The sequence below is a fragment of the Mixophyes fleayi genome, chromosome 10 (assembly GCF_038048845.1).
Source record: "Mixophyes fleayi isolate aMixFle1 chromosome 10, aMixFle1.hap1, whole genome shotgun sequence".
Classification (NCBI taxonomy): domain Eukaryota; kingdom Metazoa; phylum Chordata; class Amphibia; order Anura; family Limnodynastidae; genus Mixophyes; species Mixophyes fleayi.
In genome coordinates, this window is record NC_134411.1 from 23,458,972 (window position 1) to 23,472,902 (window position 13,931).

Genomic DNA, 13,931 nt, shown 5'->3' on the forward strand with positions numbered 1-13,931 from the left:
GGAGCACCCGGAGAAAACCCACGCAAACACGGAGAGAACATACAAACTCCACACAGATAACGCCATGGTCGGGAATTGAACTCATGACCCCAGTGCTGTGAGGCAGAAGTGCTAACCACTAAGCTCACCTTTGAAAATGTTCCAAATAGAAGGGTTGCTGTAAAATGTTTTACATTGTGCGGCTCCCTGCATTACTCATTAAACCCCCCTAATAATAGTAGAGTCCGAGAAAGTCACATGACTTTCTGTATTGATCGCCATTCTGCAACATACTCTTTTTAAAGCTTTGCTGTTCCCATCCTATCGTCATTGGCACCTTCTACCTTATCAAGTCGGGTAAGTCCTTGTCGGTGTAGTGGTAGGCGCGTTAGTGACTACCACCGATTATAGGTTAGTAGTCTTATCCAGAGTAAAAAGGCATAAATTAAATGCATCAGCCCCAAAATGTATTTTAATAAATAAATAATAGCTTTGACCAGTTTTAATTTACCAAACATAAACAAAGTCCTAAATATGTATGTGTTCTTGTAACTGCGCAGGTTCCACTCCCCGGATACATCGAGGCTTATCCAAGGTCAAGATACCCACAGTCCTCTCCTTCCAGACTTCCCAGGCAGTTTGGTCAACCAGTGAATTTACATCCAAGCCTAGACCACGCTGCCGGTCCATCTGTTGGAGCTTCCCAACAAAGTCTGACAGATACGGACACCCCAGATGCCTCAATCACCAACCTTTCCACAGCTGCACTGGTAAAAGCCATAAGAGAAGAAGTTGCTAAATTGGCCAAAAAACAGACAGATATGTTTGAATTCCAGGTCTGAGGAAGCGGCGAGTTTATCGCACGTGCCGAAACGCACCACGTCTTTTGTTGTTCAGTTATAGCAACAGTGCCTACAAAAAAAATCTGGACTCAGATGGGATTTTATGCTATTTTTATTCTAATGGATAAAAGACAAATGATGACCAGTTACGAATAATGTTGTTTTTATTTATATATGTCAAATATAAAAACAATTTTTTTTTATTGAAGGCAGCACTAGACTGATCAACTATTTTTTTTCGTGTTGGAAAAAAATAACATTATTATTTATAATGAAATGATCTCATATTCAGCCATTTATAAATTAGGGCAGATTATCCAAGTTATCATCATTTTGTTTAAGTTAACGCAAGCTGAGCCGGGCCAGTGTATTGGTTGAGTGTATTTATGTGGACAATGTAGTAAATCGGAGGTAGGTGAGCTTCGCCTCTCCCACTCACAAGAAACTACAGTTAATGGGCACACTGGGACTTGTAGTCCTACAGCAAAAGAAGAAACAGAGAGATCTGAGCCTTGAGTAAGTAAGCGAAAAAGTAATTCAACCATCCAAGGCAAGCCATAAAACAAGAAACGTGCAATGCTATACTATTTCAAGGTCCAGTCGGTGAAAAGTTTCATTGAGTAAGCGACTATCCCTCTCATCGTTGAAAGGTTGTCCAGAATGGCGCGCCGCCAAAGCTGGTAAACTGAGAACCTTGAGTAAGTTTGGCTTAGAACACTATCTCTGGCCAGCCATACAAACAGGCTTCTGTCTGTCGGAGCTTTCTATTCTTTAGCAAGAAATAAGTCAGAAACCGAGCGAAAGGTAATTCTTGGTTTAATTGGAAGAGAGAACGAATGCAGGTCTACTTTCCAGCCTAGGAATGCTTGCTGATAAAACCCTATTATGTAAAAAGCCGTGTGTGTTAATTTCAGATGTAAATACAGCAGGTACATTTTTTTTTTTAAATAAACCATTGGTCATGTAAACCAGCTTTTATTTTAATCTGGATACTTTATGTGCAGTTTAATCTGATATCCTGAGCTGTATAGATGGCCGTCATACCATTCAGCAGCCAGGCTTTTTTAAAGAGAAGCTGCCACGTAAATCTAAATGTGTATACTACATTACATTACAAATACAATAGTATTGATACCTTTTGAAACTGAATTTAAAAAAACCTTGTTTTGTGTTCCCACAAACCAGTGAGAAACGTCTCTATTTTGCTTGATGTCAGGCCTAAGGGTGCACATAGGATGTGTGGTTTAATACCTGGTCGGTGTTTGTATCTTGTGATAGCGTGCATCAGAGGAGGGCTAGCGACTAACGACAATGGGGCGAGCTTAAGTGACATATGTTAATCTAGCACCGCCTACGTCTTTACAAGGATAGAATATTAAGAGAAGGAACCAAGAGAATAAAGAATGATGAGCTGCCCATCCTGACATTTAGTGGAGATATGTACTACGATATGGGATAGTGGTTTCCAGTAAAATGCTACGTAGCCTCCTTGATTGTATCCATAAAGCAGCTTTGAAGTTCCATTCATCTATCAAGATCCTGGTCCTCAGCTGTAACAACAAGAGTAGCCCAGGAGTCATTTACCAAATTGGCCCCGCGGACCCGCTGTGTCCCTTTCTCTGCGTTTTTCAGTGGCGGAACTACCATTGGTCTAGCTGGTGCGGTGCACCGGGGCCCATGGAGATGATGGGGCCCGCTGCGCGGGGAACTAGCAAGCTGTGGGGCCCGGTACCCTCCTCCCAGCTTCCCTGCACTGGGGCCCAAAGCTCGATAGTTCCACCTCTGGCGCTATTGGTACCAGCAGTATCAATCGCTTTGAATTTGATGGTAGCCGGTGAGGTCTAAGTGCCAATTATTGTACAGTTCGACTAGTAGGGTAGACATCATGCAAGCCAGCAGCTTTGGGGCCTATATACTAAAGTATTTGTTGGTAGAAAGGTAAAAAAAAAATAGATATAGGTAAATTTTTCCAGTGGACTTATGTTTATTAATATCTCCCCTGTGACAGGTCGTCTTTCAGAGCTCACAGGACAATATCATATTAAAGGTTCTGTAAATACAGTATGTTGGCATGTTTGTCTTGGAAGAACATATTACGAATTTTTCACTTTTTCAGCCTAAAATGTTTGGTTGCCAACTTTTCCATGTTTTTTTATACGATACATATTTCAGAAAAAAACAACCAAATTGTCGAGGATGTATTGCAAACTGAATCCGTTGCATTGATCAGCTTAATATTTATCATGTGTGTTTTTGTTGTAATTTTATTTTGTTATTTTTGTTTTTCTTTTTAATGTTTTTGTGTGACTGTGGTATTTACAACAATAAGACATATGTGGTCATGTAAACAAGTCATATATATGTACATATATATATGAAATGTATTTTTGTAATCGTTGTAAATATATATTGTACATAAATTACAGATATATGCAAACAGATAGGCCACAATGGATTGATCCGATGATTAACTTGAATAGAGGAAAATTCAGGGCAATGTATATATATATATATAAAACATACAAATGAATTGCCTTGGAACGTTACCCAAGTAGATAAGAATTGATTTCTACCCAGTATATTAGGACCTTTTTTTTGTACTGGCTGCCTTGAAACATTTACAAATGTGATTTTTGTTTCTCTCCTGTGACATGCTACTTTTGCTTATTTGCTTGTAATAATTATCTTAATAATACATCTATTAAAAACAAAACGACATATTTAACACATATTCTGTTCAATCTGACACATCCATTCTCATCAACAACATATTGTCCCATTTGTACAATAGTAATACATTATTATGTTTAACTTTTTCATTTTAATCTACCTCGCAGGAGATTTTGTCATCTCTGAATTCTAACCTATTTTAGAATGTGTTTCCTTTCTACCAATATACCGGGATAAATATACCGTAAGCCGGAACCGTCCTATGACTCTGATGCAAACTAAATTCAAAATGGCTGCCAACATTCTAGGGGAGAACTCAATTACCACAGATGACAGGATATCACGGAGATGTCCGTCTGCCCTTGTACTATGGCATCCAAACAACACAGATTTTTCTGCGCAATTCTGTGAGGCGAGAGGAAAAATCTGTGATGTTACATCGCCACAGACTGGCTTCATAACCGTATCCGAGACACTCTACGGCACATCGCAGTGAATTCCCCCCCAAGAAGTACTAAAATAGTCATTATTTATCTGAATTTTTAAATTATGGACTATAAATCATAGGGGCATATTAAATTCTCGTCGGAAACGCCGAAAATCCAGCGGTCCGCGCTCTATTACCGTTATTATGGTAATAGTGCGTGGAAAAACCGTTAATATGGTAATTTTCTCGCTGGATTTCAGCTCGCTGCTCCCTGAGCCGAGAGCTGAAATCCAGCTAACTATTACCGTAATATCAGTAATAGTTTTTACGCGGCGGGGGAACGGAAGAATTGAATATGCCCCATAGAGCAAAATATAAGTGAAAAAAAACATATCTATTTATTTCTGTTCTAAATTCACCCCATGAAATTATATCGTTTGTTGAGTTCATTCAGTGGTATTGATTCACTGAATAACATATAGAACATATAGCTTGTAAGATGATACATATAAGTATTATTAAATGGCAACAATAAAATGAATAGAACAGCGTTTGCTTGCTATGGAGTTAAAACAAGATGAAATCATAATTAATGTTAACCCTAAGATGCAAATCAAGGTCAAAGTTACAATGGAATACTCAACAGTTTCAAACTGAGGCGGGAATTCCGTTATCCACGGAGTGCCTCTGGAGCGGTGGCGGGGATATAACATCACGGATTTCTCCTTGTACCCCATAGAGGGGCGCAGGAAAATCTGTGATGTTGAGGTACCGTAGTACCCGGAAATGTGCGATGAAGCGATGATTGATGGCGGATCGCACACACAATTGATTACCCCCTATCATGTCTCTCATAACACAGATATACTTTAAACATAATTGTATCGCTCTTAGACATGCAAATAGACGTTTCCTTTTCAGCTCTCAGGTAGCACATAACAGATAAGTGTTTAGATGGCCAGGTAAGAGACCAGTGAATATGCACAATTAGCAGCCTAATATATTGCCCCCCCCCCCTCCCCCTTGCATCTCAGCCCCAGAGTTTTTCATGCTAGCTAGAAGGACAGATATACGGTTAGATATCTAAACTGTTTGGGGGTTACAAGGGGCTGTGAATCCCCAGGAGCAGTAGGGTCACTCTCTTATATGTTTGTCTCCTGCTCAGATTTTCTCCCTAATTTTGGGGTTCCCAAAGTAAATTATCTGTCTGTCTGTCTATCTATCTCATATCTATCTATCTATCTGCCTGTCTGTCTGTTAGATAGATAGCAGATAGATATGAGATAGACTATCTCATTCCTATCTATTTCATATCTCTATCTATCTATCTATCTCATATCTATTTCATATCTGTCTCATCTATTTCATATCTATCTGTCTATCTACCTATTTCTTATCTATCTATCTCATTTCTATCTATCTATTTGTATCTATCTCATATCTATTTCATATCTATCTATCTATCTATTTCATATATTTTTGATATCTACATATCTATCTCATCTATTTCATATCTATCTGTCTATCTACCTATATATATCTTATTCCTATCTATTTAATATCTATCTGTCTCATATCTATCTATCTCATATCTATTTCATATCTATCTTATATCTATCTCATATCTATCTTTCTATCTATCTATATATCATGCCTATCTATCTCATATCTATCTATCTGTCTATATCTATCTATCTATATTATAAATTCATGTGGATGCTGCACTGCTGCAGTCATTATCTAAAGAACTAGATCCTGTGAATTACGACACCAATGCACTGTCAGAGGATAAAGCTGAATCAGAAGATTCAGACATAGAAACTAGAGAGTATATTTTCCATTTGTACAGCAAGGATACTTCAAGGATACTGAAGAAGAAGCCAAGGAGCATAAAAATAAGCTGGTTTGCATCCCACTTCGGCTTGAATTCTATAATTGAGCCGGGGTGGAAATTGCCAGAAAAGAATATGATACAGAGAAAAGGTTTAAATTAGTATATTTGGTGGAAAAACAAGAATCTGAGCAATGTGAATAGCCTCCCAGGGCTGAAGTGGTGGTTGGTACATTTTTATAAGGAAAGTTATGATTGCTTCTGATGACAGCAATGGAATGAAAGATCCCATGGGTAGTAGGACTGAATGAGGATAATATGTCTCCCTTTTGCAAGTGTATTTTGCATTTCTGGCTCTAAAAATGTAGAATAGTTGACTAGAGGATGGTATTGATCAGGGAGTTCCAGATGATTTTTAAAGATGACTCTGATAATGCCGATTTCATGTGTGATGTTCCACTAGAAACCTTAAGGTTAGAGGCTTTCCCTGGCATTGCTAGGATAAAAGGGCCCTGTGGCTATATTGATGGCCTGGACATTTAACATTAAACCTGGTTGGTACCACACTTGATAGGACTATGGAACGTCTGGCAGGAGATAAAAGAAACTCATGTGCTTGCAGCTAGGTGAGGAGACATGACTACAGGACAGTTAAGGTGTGTTAGAGATCACTGTTTTACATATTCGTGGTATAGAAATACATGAAATTGGATCTATTGAGTAGGACATTTCCATCTCTAGGAGAATGGGAATTATACCGGGAAGTCTTCAGGTAAATCATTCAAATAGGGTTGGCCACAGATGGACCTAACGGCAGCCGAATGCAACCAAAACTTTCAGAGTTCCACTCTTATCAGGGAAACAGGCCATTGTGTTGCTCAAGAGGCAATGTCTCAAACTTGAGAGTCACAAGTTAGTGTTCACTTATCTTGGTTATTTAAGATAATCAGGAGAGATGCCCACCTCAATATACAGTCAAGTCATAAATTTTGGGACATCGACACAATTCTCATATTTTGGGCTCTATACACCACCACAATGGATTTGAAATGAAACTAACTGCAGACTTTCAGCTTTAATTTGATGGTATTTACATCCAAATCAGATGAACAGTTTAGGAATTACAACGGTTTCTATATGTGCCTCCCACTTTTTAAGGGACCAAAAGTAATGGGACAATCGACTTAAAAACTATTTCATGGACTATTCCCCTCGTTATTTCATCATCAATTAAGCAGATAAAAGGTCTGGAGTTGGGTCCTGTTTGGTGCCACTCTTTAGGTCATTTGGCTTTGACGGTGTTGTTATTGAAAACGTGATTCTTCAGGCCAGAGGTTTTCAGCATAAGGTTGTACAGACTATGATAGGCGAGGGGGAGGGGGGGCAAATGGCCAAGGACTACTATAGGGCTTGGAGCCCCTCTTTCTCATGTTTGGTATCTCATTTCACGACAGTTGCAACAGTGACTGTAGATATACAAAGACTCCCAATCCTATGTTAATTTTTGTCATTGTTTCCAGGGATTGGCCAACCCCAGTTTCATTGTTTAGTTGACTATAAAAATGTATTTATACATTGTTAAATAAATATTATTTTTAATATTAACTACCAATGAGTACAATAGCTGTTAGATAAATTCAATTGTTTGTCTTAAAAATTGACGCGTTTCATAGTCATTAACCTAGTTTTTATTCAGATTTCATTAACAGCCTAATCTCATTTGATTGGGAGTATTTTTAAATGTATAGTCACTGACTCACTGGTTATGGTATGTGCTATAAATCCATATAAATATATCTCATATTTGGTACAGGACGCACTGCACGAAATTCACGGTAAAAATGAAGTGAGTAGATGTTCATCATTAATACAAGTTATTTATTAAATGTTTATGAACGAAACACTAAGGGCTAGATTTACTAAACTGTTTGAAAAAGAGGGATGGTGCCTATAGCAACCAATCAGATTCTAGTTATCATTTAATTAGTACATTCTACAAAATGACAGCAAGAATCTGATAGGTTGCTATAGGCAACATCTCTACTTTTTAAAACCCACAGTTTAGTAAATATACACCTTAGAGTTCTTTAAATAAATTAAACAATCAATCTGTATTAAATCTACACTAAGGCAATCTATCCTGTGTTGTGCCTTATTTAGACCAGGAACTCTTTAAATTAAAAACGAAATAGCCACTGTGGTGTAATTTCCTGTGCTATGCTGCACAGTCTTAAAAATACCTCTGTGACAGGTATAATAGGTTGCTATGGTTTCCATTAATGCCGCTAGAATGGAATTCTACCATATGAAAAAAACAGTTTAAAAACTAAAGCGTTGATGCCCCAACTGATTTAATATACAGTACCAGTATAATTAATGAACGGATGTTAATGTAGATTGTTACAACTTATTATCCCAGTACCTTTATGAACACTAACATCATACTTGCTTCCTCTCCCAGAATGTCTTGGAGACTCTTGAATTATGGGAAGTTCTACAGGACTCCCAGAAGAGTAACCCACCCTCCCAGATCCTGATAAATTTTCTTGCGAAATGCGTTATCAAGGAGTCGTAATGATGGCACGTCTAATAAGTAGGCATTACATTAATAGGGGCCTATAAAGCTTCATATCATTTGACAAGTTAGGTTTTGATTTTCAGCGATGATGAAGGGTTCTGCCTTGTTAAACAAAGTTATTGACTAACTATAGTGATATTAAGGGTAATTTATGAAGATTCATAAATGTGAGCCTGCAATGTGATTGCTGTATTGGGGCATTGACTGCCTAATTTTCTGAAATATGAGTACGCATATAGCTTAGTGTTTACCTATATAAACATCTGTACGCATATGGTGTGGGCTGCTGGGTGGCAACATTTTACCGGAGGTGTTCCTTGCTGAATGTTGGCTAGAACAGGATAATGGACCTGATTCATTAAGGATCTTAACTTGAGAAACTTCTTATTTCAGTCTCCTGGACAAAACCATGTTACAATGCAAGGGGTGCAAATGAGTGTTCTGTTTTGCACATAAGTTAAATACTGACTGTTTTTTTCATGTAGCACACAAACATCAACTTTAAATTTCAGTGTACAAATAAGCTATCAAGTATTTGTGTGTTACATGAAAACAGTCAGTATTTAACTTATGTGCAAAACAGAAAACTCATTTGCACCCCTTGTATTGTAACATGGTTTTGTCCAGGAGACTGAAATAAGAAGTTTCTCAAGTTAAGATCCTTAATGAATCAGACCCAATGTCTTAATTACCCAGCGCAGAATGACCTAATCTTTACATACTCTTTCAGATAGCGGTTAACAGGCTTTGTCTAACTCCAGCACTGGAAGGCATGTTTATCAATGCAGATGCACCTTGTACAACGAAGTGCATTTTTATGTGCACAAATACCAAAAAAAAGAAAAGATGTCCTAATGTGACACATTAAATGAAGAAATTCCTTGTGACTGGTTTAAAACGTATATGAGACTCCAATGAGCTGTATTTTTGCAAAAGAAAAGTTATAATTAAGGGTTGCTCCAGAGATGATAGTAAGCAAGGCTTTGACGTGACTTTCTCTGGCATGTGCATTTCCATCTAGGACCGTGGTCTCAACCATGGTTGCAACACAGCTTCTGCAAAGTGAAACGTGGGTCTAAAACTATGTATGCACACAGCAGCCAAAGAGGGGGATTTATGCAGAAATGAATGCAATGAGGACCACATCTTCAATGACCTTTATTAGTTTGCTTAATTGTAACATTTGCATTGAATATTCAATATTCATTGTTTATGTTCAAAATGATGCCTTGTGTTAATTAAAACCATCTTACTGCTGTTCTGCTGTATTGTACATGTACCTGACAACATTGTTATCTTTTGATCTGTTTTACGGCTTATATTATTATTGTAAGATATTGTATTGCTTGTTGAGATAACTTTGTGATCATTGTGTTGAGCTCTATATGCTTCATCTGAGACCGTTCCTCGACGTTGTACAGTACAACCTTGTCCGGCTGGTGGGACAGCAGAGCAATTTCGCGACTCATCTATCACTCCAAAACCGCTACAATGCAATCTTCAAATCACTCTGACTATTAAACATAAGTGTGTAACATCCATTATTTATTATAGCACCCTCCGAGAACAATGCAATGTGAAAGTCGAAATAATGTGTACAAATCATTTTTCAAATAATAAAGATTTTTTATCATATGTGTTATTACTTATAGCCATTAATCAAATTCACCACAAATGTGGAAATCTGTTTTGTATATTATAATGTTAAATTCTGTCCATTACCGTGTTCTTGACAAATCGATGAGTGCACATGTGACACCAATCTAAAGCACTCTAGTCCTGAGTGTAAAGGTTCTGGTGGTTCCGGAGTTCCTGGGGTGCTTTCCTAGCATGGTTTGGTTGGAGTAACTCCCTTCCTGATGGGTGGGATATCCTCCGAGATGACAATGCCCCCATCCACAGAGCACATGTGGTTGTATAATGGTTTTATGAGCATAATACTGATATTATCATCATCATCATCATTTATTTACAGTGCCACTAATTCCGCAGCGCTGTACAGAGAACTCCCTCACATCAGTCCCTGCACCATTGGGGTTTACAGTCTAAATTCCCTAACACACACACAGACTAGGGTCAATTTGTTAGCAGCCAATTAACCTACCAGTATGTTTTTGGAGTGTGGGAGGAAACCGGAGCACCCGGAGGAAACCCACGCAGACATGGGGAGAACATACAAACTCCTCGGGAATTGAACTCATGACCCCAGTGCTGTAAGGCAGAAGTGCTAACCACTAAGCAACCATGCTGCCCATATTATCCATATGCCAAAGCCTTTACAGTCACCAGACCTTAACCCAAATTGGGGTATAAGTTTTAGAGTAGCAACAAAGACCGGGCTCTGCTTGTTATGTTATCCATCAAGAGTGAGGCCTGATTTCTACACTGTCTACCAGCACTAGGGTCTGTTTTTTACACTAGCCACCAGTACTGCCCCAGCTGTAGAAGGGAGCAGAATGTCCCTAGACTTTAGATATGGCAAAGATTGGCCACCAGGACTGTAGTCTACTTTTTTACTAGCCACGGGATTGTAGTCTACATTCTTCAATAGCCATGAGGACTGGGGTCTGTCTTTTACACTACCCACCAGGATAGATTTAAAGGTAGCAAATGGTGCATGCACAATGGGGGAAGATACAATGTACCTGGGTGAGCTATTGCAAGTTATTGCAAAACACTTGGATTATGAGGCTCGCTGCATATATGCAGACTAGAGCTGGGACCTCAGGGGGCAATTTGCAATATCGGGACCCCCTTCAGTTCCACCACCCTCTACACGCTTTATAGTTCTGCCACTGGTGAGGGGAGTGCACTTAATAATGTGTAGAGAGTGACTAGTAACCAGAGCAAATGACGGGTGGAGGCAGCAGTGTATAATTGCTGCCTGCATAGTACGAGGGGGGAATGTCCCTCGCCCTTGGATATAACAAAAGATAGCTCTGTTTTGTGCTGGGGTCACAGTTGTATCTACACAGCAGTCCTGTATCACATTCAAGTACATAGTAGGGTCTTGTACAAGCAAATAAATTAAATGTTGTTTGAAAGTAAAAACCCTTTTAGTTGTGTGACCGTGTCCCAGGTCGGTCACCATATTTGACTGTCCATGAAAGAGCCACCTGTTTCCCCTAATAAATTGACCCTGTAGTTAGGTGGCCCCCACTAAACTGCTTGTGATTTATGTCTATTATAAAAAGAGATATGGCCAGCGTTGCTTCACCCTGCTGCATTTGCACTTAAACGATAGTAATTAACTCATTTGTTATTTCTGTTTTCTCTCTTGAAAAGATGCAAATGAACATTCCAAACACCTGTAGATCTAATGTCCTGTTGAATCATTAAGGCAACAAAAGGTTAGTAACCTGTTGGAGAACGTGACAATCAATGTTCTCTTCTCTCGCATAGCGTTGCCTAGCAACCGCCTGGAACACAGCGCAAGTGGGCAGATCGAAATCAAAGTTTTGGAAAAAAGTAATTGCATTATAGAGAGATGCCAACATGAAGAATAACTAGAGAAACACAGCGAAATCAGCAAATCTATGTACTGCTGAGACCAGATACAATTAGTGTGCTGAATGAGCTGATAAGTCGGTCATTCTTTATCTAGTCCACACCTGTGAGCCTGTTCATTCTGTCAGTGGTCATTATGTAACGTTTATTGATTCCTATAATATTTTAAGAGGCGCTGTACAAAGAACGGGCCTGATTCATTAAGGAAAGTTAAGCAAAAAATTGAGTACGTTTTCTTACTCAAGTTTTCTGGACAAAACCAAGGGGTGCAGATTAGTTTTTTATTTTGCAAGTAAGTTAAATACTGACTGTTTTTTCATGTAGCACACAAATACTTGATAGCTTATTTGTACACTGAAATTTAAAGTTGATCTAGGACATGCCCTACCCCAACCATAAATCTGCCATCACATTTTATATTTACCTCCTCCTCCAATGCAACATGGTTTTGCCTTACTGGCTTTTGCTTAACTTTCCATAATGAATTAGGTCAATATGTTGGGCATACTTTTCCTGATCAATCAAACTTACAATCTAGTCCTTTGTACCTAGAAAAAAATGACTTGAAATCACATTCCACTCGTCCTGTTGGTGTGCAACTAAATCTTGGAGCCATAGAGTTTGACTTAGAGACAGGCTTTGATCCTTGGTTGTGCTATATATATATATATTGTTATATATCCCATGTGATTCTTTGTTAACCAGCTAGACTTGTTGTGACTGTGTTCAGGTACGGGCTGGCAAATTTCAGCCCGGGGGGCGCACAGGCGGCCGCATCACATGACACACGATGCAGCCGCCTATGCGCCGCTGGTAGTAATCAGCTAAAATTGCATTCACAGGGGGGCGGCCGGTCCAAACATCGGTTAGACTGAGCTGCCCGCGCCCCTGACCGTGTTTGTCTACCAGTGACCCTGACCGTGTTTGTCTACCAGTGACCCTGACCTGAGCCTTGTTTACCGTTAATAAACCTGTGCTGCCTGACCTTTGGTTAGTTTGGTTTGACGAAAATTAAACATTCTCTCGGGCCCTGGTAGATTACTGCTGTTTTAATTGCCTGATGTCAGTAGTTTTTGACTGGATCCATGGTGCCTCCATTTTCATGTTTCGTTTATGTGAATCCTGTAATTTAATTTGCATAACACTAGTAAAGTAGAGGAAAATCACTTTTAACACTTCCAATGAGCTCTATGAACATCTTGTAATGCCCTTTGCAAAGTCCTGACAGTTTTGAAAAATGTATTTGATTATGTATTCAGTAACCTTCTGTTCTAGTTCATTATTGTGTACTAAAAATGTATCTCTTTGTCTTCCCATTGGCACCGTGTATGCTAAACCAAGGGGGAAATTTACTAAAGAGTGTTTTTTGTAAAACCAACGTTTTCTGACGTTTTGTTGGCAGCTTCAAAACCGTATGATTTACAAAGGCCAAACCGCTGGAGAAGCACCAGAAAGTACGGTTTTACAAAGAGTCACTTTACACATCGCCGTGCCGATTTTCTACAAGGTAAGAATAAAGAAGTGACTTTATCAAGCTGTGGTTTTAAAAAACACCAGAAAAGATGGTTGTTGCAGGTGAGATTGCCCAAATTGCATGTTGTTTGAGCTATCTTGCCATTTAGAACATCCGAGGAAGCACCATTGACTTATGAATTATGGGGGGCCCATTATTTTTTTTTATTAAGGGGGGTCAAAATTAAATTATAATTAACATATGAGGCTAAATTTATATTTCATTATATTAAGGGGCAAAATTATTGTTTGTTATATTAAGGGCGCGACATTATCGTATTATTATGTTATGGGGCAATATGAATTTATAATTATATTATGGGGTCGATGAGCAAAAAAAAGGTCCAAGTAGATGTAGCCTCATTCTGTATTGCAGTTGGTCTCTAATTTAAAAGCCTAATTGAATTTAAAGTTCTATTAGATGACATTCACACAATAATTATACAGACGGGACCTAGGGGTACATTTTTTCGAGCTGTGGGATTGAAAAAGTGGAGATGTTGCCTATAGCGACCAATCAGATTCTAGCTATCATTTATTTAGTACATTTTACAAAATGACAGCTAGAATATGATTGGTTGCTAT

The 13,931-nt window shown here is 38.7% G+C and overlaps 1 protein-coding gene across 2 annotated transcripts in view; it reads left to right on the forward strand.

Moving 5' to 3' along the window:
- KIAA1549L (KIAA1549 like) overlaps window positions 1-3,550 on the forward strand; it is a 128,708-nt gene extending 125,158 nt beyond the window's left edge. For both annotated transcript variants that reach the window (XM_075188061.1, XM_075188062.1), the window contains one exon: window positions 540-3,550. In XM_075188061.1, the coding sequence (XP_075044162.1) occupies window positions 540-821 (282 nt within the window). In that variant the 3' untranslated portion in view covers window positions 822-3,550. The remainder of the gene's footprint in view (window positions 1-539) is intronic.
- The last annotated feature ends 10,381 nt before the right edge of the window (window positions 3,551-13,931 follow it).